Source organism: Choloepus didactylus, chromosome 21, assembly GCF_015220235.1.
Source record: "Choloepus didactylus isolate mChoDid1 chromosome 21, mChoDid1.pri, whole genome shotgun sequence".
NCBI lineage: Eukaryota > Metazoa > Chordata > Mammalia > Pilosa > Megalonychidae > Choloepus > Choloepus didactylus.
The window spans coordinates 30,824,938-30,841,616 of record NC_051327.1 but is presented as its reverse complement, the minus strand read 5'-3'; the positions used below and the strand labels follow the sequence as shown (position 1 = coordinate 30,841,616).

Here is a 16,679-nt window from a genome sequence, read left to right as displayed (position 1 = left end):
GACCAAAGCACCACCTGATTGCAATTCGCAGCCCATGAGAACCACTGTTTTAGAGGCCGTTTTATGAGGGGGCATGTACCTGTGTTTTGCGAACTTTTATAGGCAAACAACATCACTTGGATATCTTGTTACAATGCAGATTCTGATTCAGTGGGTCTGGACGGGGCCAGAGAGTCTGCATTTCTAACAAGCTCCAGGTGCTGCTGCTGCTGGGCTGTGGGCCACACTGAGGAGTGCGAGGGGAGAACCCGCCCCAGGGTCACATGAGCTGCTCTGCAGCTTTGGAGTTCCTGGCCTCTGCCTGTCACTAGTTATGTGATGTTGGGTAAGTCACCCAATGTCTGATTTGAGTCAAGAGTGATTCTTGCTTCACAGAAGCGAGATTAAGTTGATGTTTTATATATAACATGCTTGAACGTTGCCTGGCACACATCAGCACGTGTGATCTGTGTACCTTGCTGCTCAGAGCACTTTCAGTCTCCTTGAGTTAAACCAACTTGCTGCCAGAGATTTTTCTGCAGGGGGTAGAGGGAGTAAAGATGCAGGTGAAGGAATCAGGACTTACAGGTATTTAAGTGGTAATGGGAGAATGTTTTAATGAGTAACATCCAGGGCCCCCACCCCAACCCCCACCCCCTCTTGCTGAGGGACCAGGAATTCTTCTTGGTGTCTGAGTCGCAGCACAGCCCTCTTTCATCTAAGCACTTTCTGTGGGTCAGGCAGGGTCCCAGGCCCTGGGAACACAGACAGGATTTAGACTTAGTTCCTGCCAGCCAGGAGCTGTCGGGAGCAGGGGCTGGAGAGATGGCGCGTGCATGCAGGGAGGCTGAGGAACCGGGGTGGGGGCAGCTCCTCGTGCTCCCCTGAGCACATCGTGGCGTGGAAAGCCTGGTCAGGTTGTTGGCAGTTTTTCGTCAATTACTCGTCAGCCCCTTGGTGGCTGTGGATCTTGGGCAAATCACAGCCCTCTCTGGACCCTCACTGACTCAGCTCTGAAGTCTGGCTGATGGTAGCTGTTGAGGGGGTTCTGATGCAGGCACGCAAGGGGAAATGCTCAGGAAAAGGGTTGCATCAACATGTGGGGCTATTCTTATAAAAAATTTTAAAATTGAGGTATAATTTATGTGACAAAAAATTAACCATTTTAAAGGGTATAATTCAGTGGCATTTAGTACATTCACAGTGCTGTGCAACCACCACCTCTGTCTAGTTCCAAGACATTTTCATCACTCCAAAAGGAAACCCCGGTCCCATTGGCAGTCTCCCCATTTCTCCTTCCCCTTAGCCCCTGGAAACCAAGGATCTAGTGTCTGTCTCTGTGGATTTATCTCTGGATGTTTCGTGTAAATGGAATCCCACATATGTGGCCTTCTGCTGTGCCTTCCTTCACTGATCCTGGCACCTCCTAGGTTCATCCACGTGTGGCACGTAGCAGCACTTTGCTCCTTTCTACGCCAAGTTTATTATTGTGTTTATTACCCGTTCATCTGCCGATGAGCACTGGGGGTGTGTCCCCTTGGGCTGTAGTGAATATGCTGCACAGGGCTCTGCCTGTAAGGAAAGGGCACCCAAACTCCCCTCATTCTGAATCTGCAGTTTGGCAGCAGGTTGGCTCTGTGGGGACTACTGAGAAAATATTAATTCCTGCTCCCTGGCACTATTCAAGGTAGAAGGACCAAGAAGTGGCTTTTCATTGTTAGAGGCAGAGATGGGAGTGCCAGGCTGTGGCCTGAGTGCGGGGTGTCTGGGCCCAGCGCAGGGGGGTGCTGCTTCCCCAGAAATCAGAGCGATGGCTGCCCTGGGAGTCGAGGGAGCACGGGGCAGACGGGGGAGCTGGGAGCTGTGTCGGCTGCCCTGCGGCAGGGCTCCGGGGAGCCTGTGGGCTCTCGCTCGGCGGTTTCCCCCTTAGATGCACCCCAGCCCGGGTGGGAGGGGGCCGGGATGGGCCCGACCTTCCCAGCTAGCCCTTCCTACCTCATTTTCCAAATGAGGTAAACTTGTCCCTTGAAACGGACCTCTGTACAGTCTAGGTCCCTGCTCTGCTCCCTCCTGCTCTGCTCGTCCTGTACCCTCAGCTCCCCCGAAAAGCTGCAGGCCCTTAGAAGGGGATCGATCCCCTCTACTGGGGTTGGCTAAGGCCACTGGGGAGCCCAGGCCTGCCTGTTTTGGACATGTCCTCCTCCTCAGGCCATGTTCACCCATGTTCTCTAAGGCAGAGAGGCCAGCGAATGCCTGCCCTTATGGGGACAGGGTTGGGTGTGTGACTTAATGAGGTTGAGAGACACAAGTAATCCCTTAAGCACGCTGCCGTGTAATCTGAGAGTCACCTACAAACGCGTTTTCACTCCTTTGCTGATGGCAGTGTAGAAAGCAGGCTGGTTAATGACTGGGTACTGACAAGGGGTAGCGTACATGCGTGTGACGTGCCTTGGAAATAACTCCTAGTTAGAGGCCGCGCATGCCTGCTCCGAGGCTGAGGGAGGACTCGAAGGGCACACCCAAGTCTCCATCCCCACAGTCAACAGGGGGGTGTGTCAAGGGCAGGGTCAGGAGAGCGGGGCCCTCGTGAGTGCAGCCACTGCCTCCCTTGGAGGTGGACAGCAGGCCGTCCCTTAGCTGCCCGGGCCAAGCTGTCCAAGTCTTGGGAGAGAAGAATGATGCCCGCTACGAGTGTCACCCAGGGAAACTACAAAGACCCAGGGAGGCGACCTCACACTGCACACCAGCTCCACACTGCGTGCCCGGAGACCGGAGCTAGACTTATTTAGTCTCTTTTTGAGAAGCAAAGTGAGTGCCAGCCCTGTGAAACTGACCAATAATGTTCTAATCATTTAGAACTGCAAGTCTCTGCCTCGGGTGGCACAGAAGATGTTGCCAATTTGCTGGAGAATCATTTCCCTACTGGAGACGCAAGTCTAGAGGAGAAGGAAAGGGCCCTTAATGCAGATGCAGTCCCTCCAGAGAAGACCCCGCTTCTTCATTACCCAGACGGCAGTGAGGCTGAGTGCGTGGAGAAGACCACGGCCGGGGCCCCTCCCGCTGCCGCCAGCCCGGGCTCCGGTTCCGAAGCCAGCCTCCCCGGGGCCTCAGCCTCAGAGTCCGCTCCAGCCGGGGACCCTGCGGGACCCGGGGAGGAAGAAGAGGGCCCTCCTGGTGCAAGCACCTTTCCTCCAGGAGGGGAGGAGGGGCAGCCAGAGCTCAGTTCGGGAGAGGGCCTGGGAGAGGCTGAGGCTGGGTGTGGACTCCCGTTGGAGGGCGTGACCGATGGGGGGGCAGACGGACAGGCTGGGAGTGACGAGGTCCCTGAGCAAACAGAGGAGGTCCCAGGAGACAGCCCTACCCAGGGAGCAGCAGCAGGGGCGGCAGAGCCTGAAGCCGCGGGGGCCTCTGCCGGCCTGGAGGTCCAGGAAGGCCAGGCCCCAGAGACAGAAGGCGCGGGAGGCCCAGGGCCCCATGGAGTGCCCGAAGAACCAGACGGAGCCCAGGAAGCAGAGTCTGGGGGAGAAGAGGCAGTGGTGGCTGCCAACGCGGGAGCTCAGGAGGGGCCCGAGGAGCAGGGGAAGCCTGGCCAGGCCGCAGGAGAGGCTGGGGAGCTCCCCCACCCCGTGGGCCAGCCACCAGCCAGGCTGGTAGAGGACCCAGCCTTGGCCTCCTCGGAAGAAGAGGGCAGCCATGGCGGCGGACGCGAGGAGGAAGGAATCCCGTCCGGAGGGGAATCTGAAGAGGAATCCGAAGAGGACAGCGGCAGTGGGGCTAGTTCCGAAGAATCAGGGAGTGCCTCGGATGAAGCTGGGGAATCCCAGGAAGCATCAGGGACCCCAAACCAAGGGAATGAGGGGGCCCAACTGAGCTCAGGGGAACTGAACACGGACCCCCAGGGCGTCGAGGCAGAGGAGTCTGTGGAGGGGCAGCAGGGTAGGGGAGTCCCATAGTTTCCCCTCGGCGGTGGGAATTCCTTAGCGGCAACCCCAGTACCCCAGCGTTCTAGGAAGCCTTGTCTGCAGTGGGATAGACAGGGACAGGGTGCGGGGGAGACCCTCAGCTAGTTCTGGACTTGTTAGCTGGAGGCTCTGTCCTGTTGGGTTGCTCTCTAGCCACTTGATTCCAGTTTGGGAGGACGGGGGGGAAGGCTGTGCTGCAGAGGGTCCTGAGGAACTGGTCACTTCCAAGTTAGGTCCTCAAGAGCCCGCCCGTCAGGGCCCCTGGGTGCACTTTAACATGGAACGGCACCTTAACTTAAAAGCTGGGGAAGTGGCGGTGGGCTCTGAGGCAATCGCCTTGGTGGGCTGGCATGCTGGGTCTCCCCTTTGAAGACCGGGCTGCATCAGGTGCAGAGAACTGGGACCAAGGGTCAGGAATGTGAAGAGTGAGCATGACTGTGACCGCTGCTGTCCCACATCTGCGCCCCCCCAGCTGCTGCCCTCAGGGGGGCAGGAAGGGGCAGCACCAAAGCATGGGGCAACTTTACAGATATTTTTCAGGCTCCAGAGACGTCAGGGCGGTTCATGGCCTCGTCCACGAAGTATGTGGACTTAGACCAAAAGCGGGGCTTCCAGAACTGAGGGTTAGGGTCGATTCTTCCTTTCTCAGAAGGCTTCCCACAGGTCTCCAGCAGCATTCAATTTACATCCTGCTTGCCAGGCCCCTGAACACTCCAGAAAGTGAGGGACACCTGCCACCAGTCAGCGCCTCCCCTTCCCTGTCCCCATTCTGGATTGTGGGTAGGGGCTGCCTGGGTTTGAAGTAGGTTAAGAACCAGTTCCTTGGCTTCCCATCCCTAGTGGGGCTCGCTCTCTGCCAGGCCTGAGTCCACTGCTCTCAGCCACCTCCTCTGTGCACTCAGTCTGGGTGGAGACCGCGGCCCGGGTATTTGAGTGTCACCCACCTGGGAGCCCGCATATGGTTGCAGACATCTCTTCCTTGGCCACAGGCAACAGTTTGCTGCAGACAAAACTTCTGTTGCAGCCACCACCCCCCCACATCCCTCCCACCACCGCCCGGTCTCCACCCAGCAGCCGTTGGGGTCCTGATAAAACGCTGACATGATCAAGTCGGCTGCCTGTTTACAGCCCCTCCCTGGCTTTCAGCAGTCAGGACAAAACGCAAGCTGCTTCCCAGGGCTTTCACGCATGGACAAACCCCCAGACTCGTCAGCTCCCGCTGCTGACGCCCACACCACTTTCCCCTCACCAACTGCGGTCCACCCACATGGGCTGCCGCTGTTTCTGGGGCTTTTGGAAATGCTCTGTGCTGTCCCTGGCAAACCCTTCTCTTGCTCTTCACCTAGTAAACTGCTCTCACAGTGGCCCTGAGCTCAGGGGTGGCTTCCTGGGGGGAGTGTCCTCTGGTCCCCTGTGGGGACTGGGTGGGCGCCCTTCTCACAGGCCCTCGCTGCTGCTTTTTTTTTTTTTTTTCAGTTTTATTGAGATATATTCACATACCATATAATCATCCATGGTGTACAATCAACTGTTCACAGTACCAGCTTATAGTCATGCATTTATCACCCCAAACTACTTTTGAACATTTTCCTTACATCAGAAAGAATCAGAATAAGAATAAAAATAAAAGTAAAAAAGAACACCCAAATCATCCCCCCCAACTCACCCTATTTTTCATTCAGTTTTTGTCCCCATTTTTCTACTTGTCTCTCCATACACTAGATAACGACAGGAGTGTGATCCACAGGGTTTTCATAATCACAGTCACCCCTTGTAAGCTACATTGTTATACAATCGTCTTCAAGAGTTCAGACTACTGGGTTGGAGTTTGTTAGTTTCAGGTATTTACTTCTAGCTATTACAATACATTAAAACCTAAGAGGTATTATCTATATGGTGCATAAGAATGTCCACCAGAGTGTCCTCTCAACTTCATTTGAAATCTTTCAGCCACTGAAACTTTATATCGTTTTATTTTACATCCCCCTTTTCGTCAAGAAGATATTCTCAATCCCATGTTGCCGGGTCCAGATTCATCACCAGGAGTCAAATCCTACATTGCCAGGGAGATTTATACCCCTGGGAGTCAGGTCCCATGCAGTGGGGAGGGCACCTCACTGCTTCTTGACTTTTCCCTTCCATAGCCCACATTACAGTTTGTAATTATTACATTAGTTTTACAATCACTTACTGTCTCTCTCCCCACTAGACTGCAGGAAAACTCCCTAGGGGCAGGGGCTGCGTTTGTTCTGTAACCTTTATCTTCCCAGCATGCTGTTCCGTGCCTGGCTCTTAGCAGGTGCTCTGTAAATATTGGTTGAATAAATAAGATTGATCATGGAGCTTAACAGAAGTTGGATTTGGGTTTTCACATTCTATCCTAAGATCAGAACTTAGTTCAGCACGGCAGGCCTGGCCCTTGACCATCTTTGGAAGGACTTAAGTCCAGCTGAATCTTAGCTTGGCCCTAACCGTTCTCTGCTTCTCTCCCCAGAAGAGGCAGAGGATGTAAGTGAAGAAGCCCCCAAGAGGGACCGCTCCCACATTGAGAAAACCCTGATGCTGAACGAGGACAAGCCAACAGACGATTACTCTGGTAACCAAAGAAAGGAGATGGGACTGAGGCTGGGGCTGGGAGAGCCACCTGGCCAGTCCCGGGGCAGGAGGGGCTTGAGCTCTGAGGCCGGAGGGAGCACAGGAAAGAGGCACACCCTGGCAGTGGAGGCCCTCGGGGGAAGGCTGCCTGGGTAGGTGAGGCTGGCCGGCTCCAGACTGCAGAGAGGAGAAGAGGCGACCCAAGCAGAGACCAGCGGACACACAGGGGCAGTCGAGGGCTGCTGCCCGGGGAGGAGAAGACTGCTCCTAAGGGTCCGTCCCTTTTTTTTTTTTTTTTTTTTTACAGTTTATAAAGTCCTTTATTTTTCCTTTAAAAAATATTCTAATTAGAGAAATTGTAGGTTTACAGAAAAATCATGTAAAAAATACAGCGTTCTCATATACATCTTTCCCTCCATTATTAACACATTGCGTTAGTATGGGACCTTTATTACAACTGATGAAAGAATATTATAATTGTACTAATAACTATAGTCTATAGTTTACAATAGGGTTCATGTGCTTTTTGCACAGTCCTATATTTTCTCTTTTAATTTTTATTCAAGTAACATATATGACCTAAAATTCCCCCTTTTAACCAGTCACATATATAATTCAGCGCTGTTAGTTACACTTACAACATTGTGCTACCATCACCACCAACCATTTCCAAACTTTACAATCAACCCAAATAAAAACTCTGTACATATTAAGCTTTTAAAAATTATTTTTATTTATTTATTTATTTTACAGTTTATAGAGCCCTTTTATGCACAGTATTTCATTTCACCTCAAGGATTTCAGCAGGCGTCCAGTCTCCTCTTACGAATGAGCTACCTAAAGCTCAGAGAGAGGCAGCAGGTGGCCTGTGGCCACACAGCTCACGTGGCAGAGGGAGGGTCAGGTCTGGGCACCTGGCCCTCAGCTCCCCGGTTCTTCTGCTTGGCCCTCCGGCCTCACTCCTGCAGGCTCCCGCCTTGTCCTGGAGAGCCGAGGAGCTGGGCTTAAGCTTCTCGCCAGAGCTCTCTCTTCCCAGGGGGATCCGTGGATGTCTGAATCCTCCTGGGAGCATCTGGGAGAGCAGTGCAGGGTGAGGGTCCAGGGTAGTGGGCCTGAGGCCCTGCCGGTCGCCCCCTTGCCCTCCAAGCCTAAGGCAAGCACACGTGGGGGTGGGGAGCAGAGAGGGGAGAGGAGGGGCCCTCACCCACCATGGAAAGAGCCTCCAGCTAAACGGCCCACCAGAGAGCAGCAGGTGAGGCGTATTAACAGGACGTGGTTGGGTGGAGAGCGAAGGGAAAGTGAGGTTTCCGGGGGGTGGGGGGTGGGTAGAAGAATGGCTTTCGGTTTGACGTCTGCCAAGGTTTGGGGTGTGGACCAAGTCCCTCCACAAAGGCTAATAATACACGGTCTGGTTGCCGGGCGGCAAATGGCCCCCCTCTGCCAGTCCTGGTGGAGCTGCCCTGCGGAGGGTAACTGCCCTGTGGTGGGAGCGCCGGGTGGCAACGGCCCTGCCTGATGCTCCCCCTTCGCCCTCTCTGCTCAGTGGTGCTGCAGCGGCTTCGAAAGATCTACCACTCGTCCATCAAGCCCCTTGAGCAGTCTTACAAGTACAACGAGCTGCGGCAGCACGAGATCACAGGTACAGTCCCCTGGGCCTGGAGGTTGGGGGTCTGCACCTGAGAGAAACCAGAGTCTTTGAAAGCTGAGGCCCCTCTGGCCCATCAGATGCCCCTGAGCGCCCCTAAGGAGTCAGAAAGGGTGGATGCCTCAGGGATGTGAACCATCCCCTTCCCAGGAAGGGTGCTGTCTCACCCACAAAGGAGACTTTCAGGCAGTGTTTATTTCTCGGTAGCTCAGGTTTTGGCTTCCATCTGCATCAGTGCCAACGTCCACCCCACGTGTGCTCAAGAGCCCACAAGGGCTCCCTCTGCACTTACAGCATCGAGTCCCAATTCCTGGGATTGGTCTAGATTCCCTCTCTCCTCCGTGGCCCTTCCCATTCCGCTTCCCTTGGGTATGGATCCTTTTGAGAACAGGTTTTCAAAATAATAAAAATAAGACATGCTTGTTGCAAAAGATTTAAACAGTACAGAACAGTATACTTTGAAAAACAGAAATCCATTTCTTGATCTCCATCTTCTCTAATTCTACTGCCAGAGACACCCACTGTTAAGAGTTTCTTGTGAACACTTCCAGACATTTCCTCTGTCTGTAAAGCCATATACAAATATACCTTTTTGGTTTGTTTTCTGAAAATGAAGTCACATCATGCAAACTGTGTGTGTGTGCACATCTCTCAGCCTCTTTGACAGCTGCATCGTCTTCAATTGCACGGATGCTGACAACTGGTGTTTTCTATTTTCCACTTTTTAAAATGTTAAGAACACTACTAAAATGACTATCCCTGTATGTTTCATGCAAATATATTTATAGGATAAATTTCTAAAAGTGGAATACTGGAATTAAACATTTTGATGGTTGCTGCCAAGTTGCCTTAGATGGTACCAATTTGTACTCTCAATATGAGTATTGAGAGATCTCGTTTCCCCACACCAACGCCATTTATCAGCATTATGATTCTTTTTAAAATGTAACAGTATCTTACTGTTTTCATTGGGAGCAATATTATAAATTTTTGCTTGTGTTAATTGGCTATTTCTTTCTCATTTGAGTCTCTTGATGGCTAGAAAGTAGATGAGGTATTATCGAGTATGTATTATTCCTGCTTCACAGGAGAGAACCGATGCCTAGGGAGATGCTGGGCTGCCCAGGACCACACGGCTGGACTTCAGGGCTAGAGTTTTCCACATCTTCTCTAGGGGATACCCTGTTTTCACAACAACCTATAGTGTTTCTTGCAAACCTAAAGGCAGTTCTTCCTCTTCTGCTTCATTGAGGATGTCTCAGCCTTGGTGTGAGGTTACAGAGACGGTCTCAGTTGTCTTTCTCTGTCCTCCACACTTGCCTCCTCTCCTGGACCTGCTCGGCCACTCCAGTCTGGACAGCAGCAGAGGCCAGGAGGCTCTGGGCTGCCCTGGAGAACGGTGCCTGGACTTCTCCAGAAGGAGGCACTCAAGCTCTTGGCTCCAGACCTCACTTTTGGACTTGGCCCACACTTTAGGCGGCTTTCTATATAACTGTCTCCCTCAGTGTCTCAGCTGTGGGCTCCTGCATATGCCAGTACTGCCCCCTGCTGTGGAGAGCCAAAACAGCAGCACCCCTGCAAAAGCCTTCTTTGTGGTTTGTCTCCGAGAACTCAGAGGTTCAGTTTCCCTTGGTGTCACTTGGGCTGTTTAAAAGAGACTCTGTGAAATCTCTGTGACTACAACTGGGAAGTCCTACCTCCCTCTCAGCTTGCCTATCCCTCCTTTTCCCGAGCCAGGAGTTGATACCCAGAGAGGTGTGTGCATCTTACTGTATTTACAGGCAGGAAGGGATGGGGCAGGAACATAAGATCACCTTTGGGCAATGTGCCCACCATTTAAAGACACCATCTTGGCCTTCTAGGAACTTAGCTTCACCCTAGAGAAAGAAAATCCGCATATCCAAAAGCCAGGCACAGAAGAGGCAGCATATGGTGCTACCATTTGTACAAAAAAGATGGAAAATTAGATATATATCAATATTGTTTAGATATGCATTCATATCAACTGTGGTGGCTACCTCTAAAAGAGGGATGTTATTGCCTGGGCATATGGGGGACAAGGATAAGAGACTTTCCACTACAACTTTTTATACTTCTGATTTTTGAACCAAGAAATAAAATAAATAAAAATTTAGAAAAATAAAATTTAGAAAATAAATGAAAAAAAATTGCATGTCTATCTGCCAGGCTTGGAGACAACAAGTTCTGGAGAACTTTAGATGCTAAATTATTCAGGGCCAACCCTATGTGCTATAGTTTAGAGAGGGGCTGGAGGAGCTGGGCCTACAAATCAGTAACAAGAGTGGCCATACCCCATGCCAAAAAGCTTCTTACTCTCTTCCTGCCTGGTTCTAGAAGCACTGGAGAATTCTACTTTTTGTTCTTGTTGACCCCAACTGGACTGGTCCATGCAAGGTTTTCTCTCAGACTTGGCCTTTGGAAGGACATTGGGCACAGGGTCCAAGAACCCAAGAATTGCCAATTCAGTGTTTGGCCTCAGACTCTGGCAAGTCTGTCATGGACTTTGCAGACTAGTACTTGAGACTGGCCCTAGAGTGCAGAGTTGGGCTGCGCCTGAAGAGTGGGTTTCAGTAGCCAGAGCCAAGGGGAGAAGAGAGCTACAGAGGCTGGGGACAGGCAGGGCATGACATCCAGACTGCTCAAAACTGTATAAGCTTCTTTCATAGCCGTCCTTTTCCGTTATCAATCCAGATGGCAGAGTTGTAATTTCTCTCCATATGGAAGCTCTGCCCTCCCCCTTTTATTAACTGTTCTCCTCTAGATCTAGCTCAGGAGACCTCCCCTACAGTGAACTCTGAGTCAGTGTTTCTTGAATTCACTTGGATTCTCTTCCATGTGCAGATGTGCCATCGATCAATGCAAGGCAAAAACAAGATTTTCTCATTTCTTTTAAGTGGGTAAACATATTTAGGTGGCAAGAGAAGAGCCACTGATTGCTACACACTGTCTGATCCAGTGCAGAATTCCACAACTCAATTAGATGGGCTGTCTGGGACGACAGATGGCTTTGAAGAAATGTACCTCTCCTGTAGTAAGAAACTTCATCGGTTCACTTCTATGTGTAATTCCTATTACCTACAGATGGGGAAATCACTTCTAAGCCAATGGTGCTGTTCCTGGGACCATGGAGTGTTGGTAAATCAACTATGATAAACTACCTCCTTGGGTTGGAAGACACTCACTACCAGCTCTATACAGGTAATAAGTTTTCTTATGTGATTGTTGGTGTTAAAATGTCATATAAAAAAGCACTATGAAAAATTAAAACTTTTATATTTAAGAGTCTTCATATATATAGGTACATATGGTATACGTAAAAGAAATGATAATACATATAAGAAATCAGCAGCTTAGCAAACCCAGGATTCTATTTCTGTGGCAAAACACCCCCTGAAACCCCATGCTTACTACATCCTTTGCACCCACTGGGTGTGTTTCCCAGAGATCACTGTATTTCCTACTAACCTGAACCCCTGTGTGTAGGTGCTGAGCCCACCACCTCTGAGTTCACTGTCCTCATGCATGGGCCCAAGCTGAAAACCATAGAAGGAATCGTCATGGCTGCTGACAGTAGCCGGTCCTTCTCACCCCTTGAGAAGTTTGGCCAGAATTTCCTGGAGAAGCTGATTGGCATAGAGGTTCCCCACAAACTTCTGGAGCGGGTCACTTTTGTGGATACACCGGGCATAATTGAGAACCGCAAGCAGCAAGAGAGAGGTAATTTAGCATTCATTTCTGACTAGCATGAGTTCACCTTAGAAAACTATTTCAACAGTGGGTGGAAGCCAAGGAGGGGAGAGGAAACACGGTCAGTGTTGTCTAGACCAGGAGATGTGTTCTTTACTTCCACCCACTTCTCATGCCACGTTGGTTTTAGAGTTCCATGTTCTCCTGCCTCCCCAAGAACTTATCTGGATTGGAGACCATCAGTATTTCCCCCAGGGGGAGAGCTAGCCTTCCCTGGAAGTACCACTGGGAGGCCTAACCTGGGGCTGAGTTGTCTTTGGGGGGCTCATTCTGCCCAAATCATGATCAGGGGCCTAGACTAAGTGGCTCCCAGTTCAGGTGTGCCTGACTTCTAACTCAGGTCTGGGGCTCATGGGCTTGCTCTGGATTGAACCTGACCTTCATCTCTTCCTGTTTCCAGTTTCTGCTTTACCAAGTCTGCTTCAACATAAGTCTTTATCAGGCTTTCCAGAGCCCTACTTGCCTTCAGGTGTCAGAGCTTCCACATGGAGAGAAATTACATCTCTGCTATCTGAATTGATAATGGAGAAGAAAGGATATGAAAGAAGCATACACAATCTTTAAAAACTCAGCCTGGCAGAAATTGGACTAGGGCTATCAGCAGCAATGAGTTCTCAACAGGGCTTGTTGAGGAATATGTGACCAGATAGTGGGTCTCAGTTTATGGTTCTCACTCCCATTTTGGTTATAAACAGATACTATTTTATTATTAGTCTTAATATTGTTATTTCTAATAATCATAATAGTAAATTATTATTTTTGACTCCTATTATGCACTGGATAATTTTATGCATTATTGACTGATCATTGTAAAACACTTTTTAAGTCTCCTCACTTTGTAAATAAGAAAACTGAGGAAAGAGGACGTTAAAGGAATGAAAATATTGAGCAGCTATTATGTGACAGACTTCGTTTTAGTTAGATGCTTTCTCATATGTATAGCCAATGTAGTAATCTTTATTTCACCTTAGGGTCATTGTTATTCTTGTCATTTTGTAGCTAAAATCTAGATCTTAGAAACATTTAATATTCATCTAGCCAGTAGCAAAGCCTGAGCCCCAACCCAGGACTTGATACCAGGTCCACATTTCTTTCTCCTAAATAATGCATCCTCTCTTTCACTTTCTTCCAATTCCTGGACATCTTTCAACTCTTTGCTGTCGCCCCAGATCTTTTTAGACAGCAGGAAAATCTCTATTTAGAAAAAGTATTTTGCTTCCCTGGAGACTTGGATTCCACTGTAGGTTAAAATAAGGATCAGGCTATTCTTGGTTGAAGGTTGACAAGAGTTAGGAGATATGCAATTAATTCTTTAAAAAGTCAGTCTTTAGAAACCCAGAAAATGCCTAGTGCTTTTTACTTCTTTCAATTCATGGAATGGTTTGATTTTGAAAAGAGGTGCCAGGGGCTTTGAGTAACTCCTGCTCAGCTTGATTTTTCATTCCTGTTTCCCAAAGGTTACCCCTTCAATGATGTGTGCCAGTGGTTCATTGACAGAGCAGACCTCATCTTTGTCGTCTTTGACCCAACCAAGCTGGATGTGGGTTTGGAGCTGGAGATGCTCTTCCGTCAACTGAAGGGTCGTGAATCCCAGATAAGGATCATCCTGAACAAGGCTGACAACCTGGCCACACAAATGCTCATGAGGGTTTATGGTGCCCTCTTCTGGAGCTTGGCTCCTCTCATCAATGTCACAGAACCTCCAAGGGTTTATGTCAGCTCCTTTTGGCCAGAAGAATACAAGCCGGATACCCATCAAGAGCTGTTTCTCAAAGAAGAGATCTCCCTCCTGGAAGACCTCAATCAGGTGATTGAAAACAGGATGGAGAATAAGATTGCCTTTATCCGCCAGCATGCCATCCGGGTCCGCATTCATGCCCTCTTGGTTGACCGTTATCTGCAGACTTACAAAGACAAAATGACTTTCTTCAGTGATGGAGAACTGGTCTTTAAGGACATTGTGGAAGATCCTGATAAATTCTACATCTTTAAGACCATCCTGGCAAAGACCAATGTCAGCAAATTTGACCTTCCCAACCGTGAGGCCTATAAGGACTTCTTTGGCATCAACCCCATCTCTAGTTTCAAACTACTCTCCCAGCTGTGCTCTTACATGGGAGGTTGTTTTCTGGAGAAGATTGAGCGGGCCATCACCCATGAACTTCCTGGCCTCCTGGGTAGCCTTGGGCTAGGGAAGAATCCAGGTGCTCTCAACTGTGACAAAACAGGGTGTGGCGAAACCCCAAAGAATCGCTATAGGAAACCCTAGATTGTTCTGTGGCCATTCTCGAGTTCCTATTGGTGAATGAGCTTGTGTCCTGTCTTGAGAAGTCCTGGTTTATTAACCCTCTGAGCCACACTGGCAAGAATTATATGTTGTAGATTTGGGAGCTATTTGAGGCCAGTAGTGGGGGAAGGTGTGTGGGTCTAGGGTGGAGAGTGGAAACTGTGAATTACAGTGTGCTTGTCTTATGTTAATTAGGAGGCCTGACTGAGGCATGTCAGCCCACAGCTGCTTTTGCTGGACCCTATCTTGGAGGGACAGAGCGGCTAAATTCTAGTATATTCTGAATTAATGAGGGTCAAATAAGCTAAAAGCAGCTAAAATTTCTTTTTCCACTGTAAGCTGGAAAAATAGTGAAGTCCTGAGTTATAGAGGGCTCTTCAGGTCCATTTTGATTTCTTTCACATACAGTTTGTTCCCCAGCCCTCTGCTGTCTCCTAAGCTTGGGGTGACTTACAACGGTGGGCAGTCTCTTGGATCTGAATCTACTTGTGTTTTGAGCCTACCTCCAAGACTTTTCCATGTTTCCTCAATGGGTGGGGAGTGATTTAGGATACCAGAACACAAAGAGAGAGCAAGGGTTCCCAGGTTAGGATCTGCCTCCTTCAGTGCAGTTTCTTTGAGGCAGTCATGAAGCCAGTCAGGAAGCTTGGTCCCCTTATTGGCCCCAAGAGGAGTCGGAGTGTTCCATGTATTCAGGTAATTTACTTCTTGAAAGGGACTTAAGTGAAAGTATTGGAAGGGCTCAGAGGGTTAATTGGTTTGCAGTGTGTCTTTGTCTATTGCATGTCTTGGAAAACTCAGATCCCAAGGCACTGGGTTTCAGAGAAGACAGTGGAGATCTTGCTTCTTTTCGTTGGGAACTTCCCTGGGCATCCAGCTTCTCCTAAATTTAGGAGAGTGTTTCCACCACTTCTCTGTGGCAACACTTGGCAGAAGAGTTGTTCCTTTCCAGTTTTCATTACCATGACTTTTCCTTTCCTTTTCTTCTCCATTCCCTGATGCAAAATCTGCAGTAATTTCCTGTGAGTCGGGGTAAGCAAGGCTTAACATTGTTTCCCACCTGAACTTGATGCTGATATCCACTTAATGCACCATAGGAAAGCCAGGGCCTGCAAATACCAATGAGTGTGAATATGTGTGTCATTGTCCAGAGAGATTAAGGAGATGATATTAGAGGGCATAGACAAAGAATTTCTCCTTGTGAGAATCCTGCCTGGCTGGTATGCACTGCCACTTCAGTGGGTGAGATGGAGAGGAGGGAGAGCCTGGAGGGGAGCAGCCTTTTGAAGAAATGTGGATGGGGGTGAATGGTCTGTATAGGTTAAGGAGGCCTGGCCTAGGGCTGCCTACAGGGGCTCCCTTTCAGCATAGTGCGCCAGCTCCTCTTGGGAGCAAGTTGTCCCAGGGGACTCACCCACGAAGCGTGTGACAGGACCCACCAGCTCTGAGAAGTCCTTGGGGACCAGAGGGAAAGTGAAAGTGAAGGCAGAGAGAGAGGCCATCCGAGTAGGCAGTGCACGCAAGCTGGCAATCAGATTAGGCCCCATGGAGAACTGCAATTTAGGAATCCCTTTTTCTCACAATCATTAGCACTCTGGTGCATGCTGCAACACAAGCTGCTGCTTTTGGCTTTGCTGAGGGCTTGGAACCTCCCACAGAAAACCAGAGGTCCCAAAGCCTTCAGGACGTTGTTTCTGAGGAGAGTCAACAAAAAGAAAAGAGAATGCTGGAAGGGGTAGCCAGGGAGGTTGGTGACCAGGGGCTGATAGCTAGACTCTGTCCGGGACTTTTCATCTCATTTAAGAAAATAAACCCTGCCTCCGTTCTCCCTCATGTACCCTCTTAGAGGCTGCCCTCCCCCCATTCTCCTTAGTGCTCACGAGCTACTATCAGCATATCTGTTTTTCTCAGTGCAGTAAGGGAAATTTAAAAAAATGGACAAATTGTATAGGTATTGTTATAGCTGTTGATGTCACCACTGCTTTTTTGGGGGAAGTGGGCAGAGTGAGACTAGTAAATTCTATCAATATTTATATTTTCGGGGGGGCTACATTATCGGTGTGCTCTTTTCTTTTTTCTCTTGTGGACTTTTCTCCATCTGTTTTCCTTTTCTTATTCCTTCTTCCTTTGAATTCTGTTCCTCTTCTCAGTGCTTGACTTTTTTTTCTCTAACTGCCCCCAGGCCTATCAAATGGCATATGTATTAAGTGCCTGTTTCGGGCCAGCTCTGTGGAGGTGGATTTCAAGCAGAATTCTGACTCTTTGGGGTGTTGGGATCTGGGGAAAATATAGGACCTAAAGATCCCACAAGAGGAGTATCTGTAAATATTTGTGTCTGAACAATTGCTTTTCTCTCCAAAGCTGAACCTTTCCAGTATTCTTTCAGTTCTGATTTCTTCAGGGAGAAAGTCTCAATAAAGTTCCATTCTCTCTTTAAAACCTT

General features: G+C 49.4%; 1 protein-coding gene across 2 annotated transcripts in view; it reads left to right on the top strand.

The window, feature by feature from the left end:
• SRL (sarcalumenin) overlaps positions 1-16,675 on the top strand; it is a 48,187-nt gene extending 31,512 nt beyond the window's left edge. Inside the window, exons 2-7 of one of the 2 annotated variants that reach the window (XM_037815014.1) lie at positions 2,836-3,004; positions 6,436-6,537; positions 8,080-8,175; positions 11,284-11,400; positions 11,686-11,919; positions 13,407-16,675. In XM_037815014.1, the coding sequence (XP_037670942.1) occupies positions 2,941-3,004; positions 6,436-6,537; positions 8,080-8,175; positions 11,284-11,400; positions 11,686-11,919; positions 13,407-14,218 (1,425 nt within the window). In that variant the 5' untranslated portion in view covers positions 2,836-2,940 and the 3' untranslated portion in view covers positions 14,219-16,675. The remainder of the gene's footprint in view (positions 1-2,835; positions 3,005-6,435; positions 6,538-8,079; positions 8,176-11,283; positions 11,401-11,685; positions 11,920-13,406) is intronic. The other variant, XM_037815015.1, reaches the window with a different exon arrangement.
• Positions 16,676-16,679: the final 4 nt, after the last annotated feature.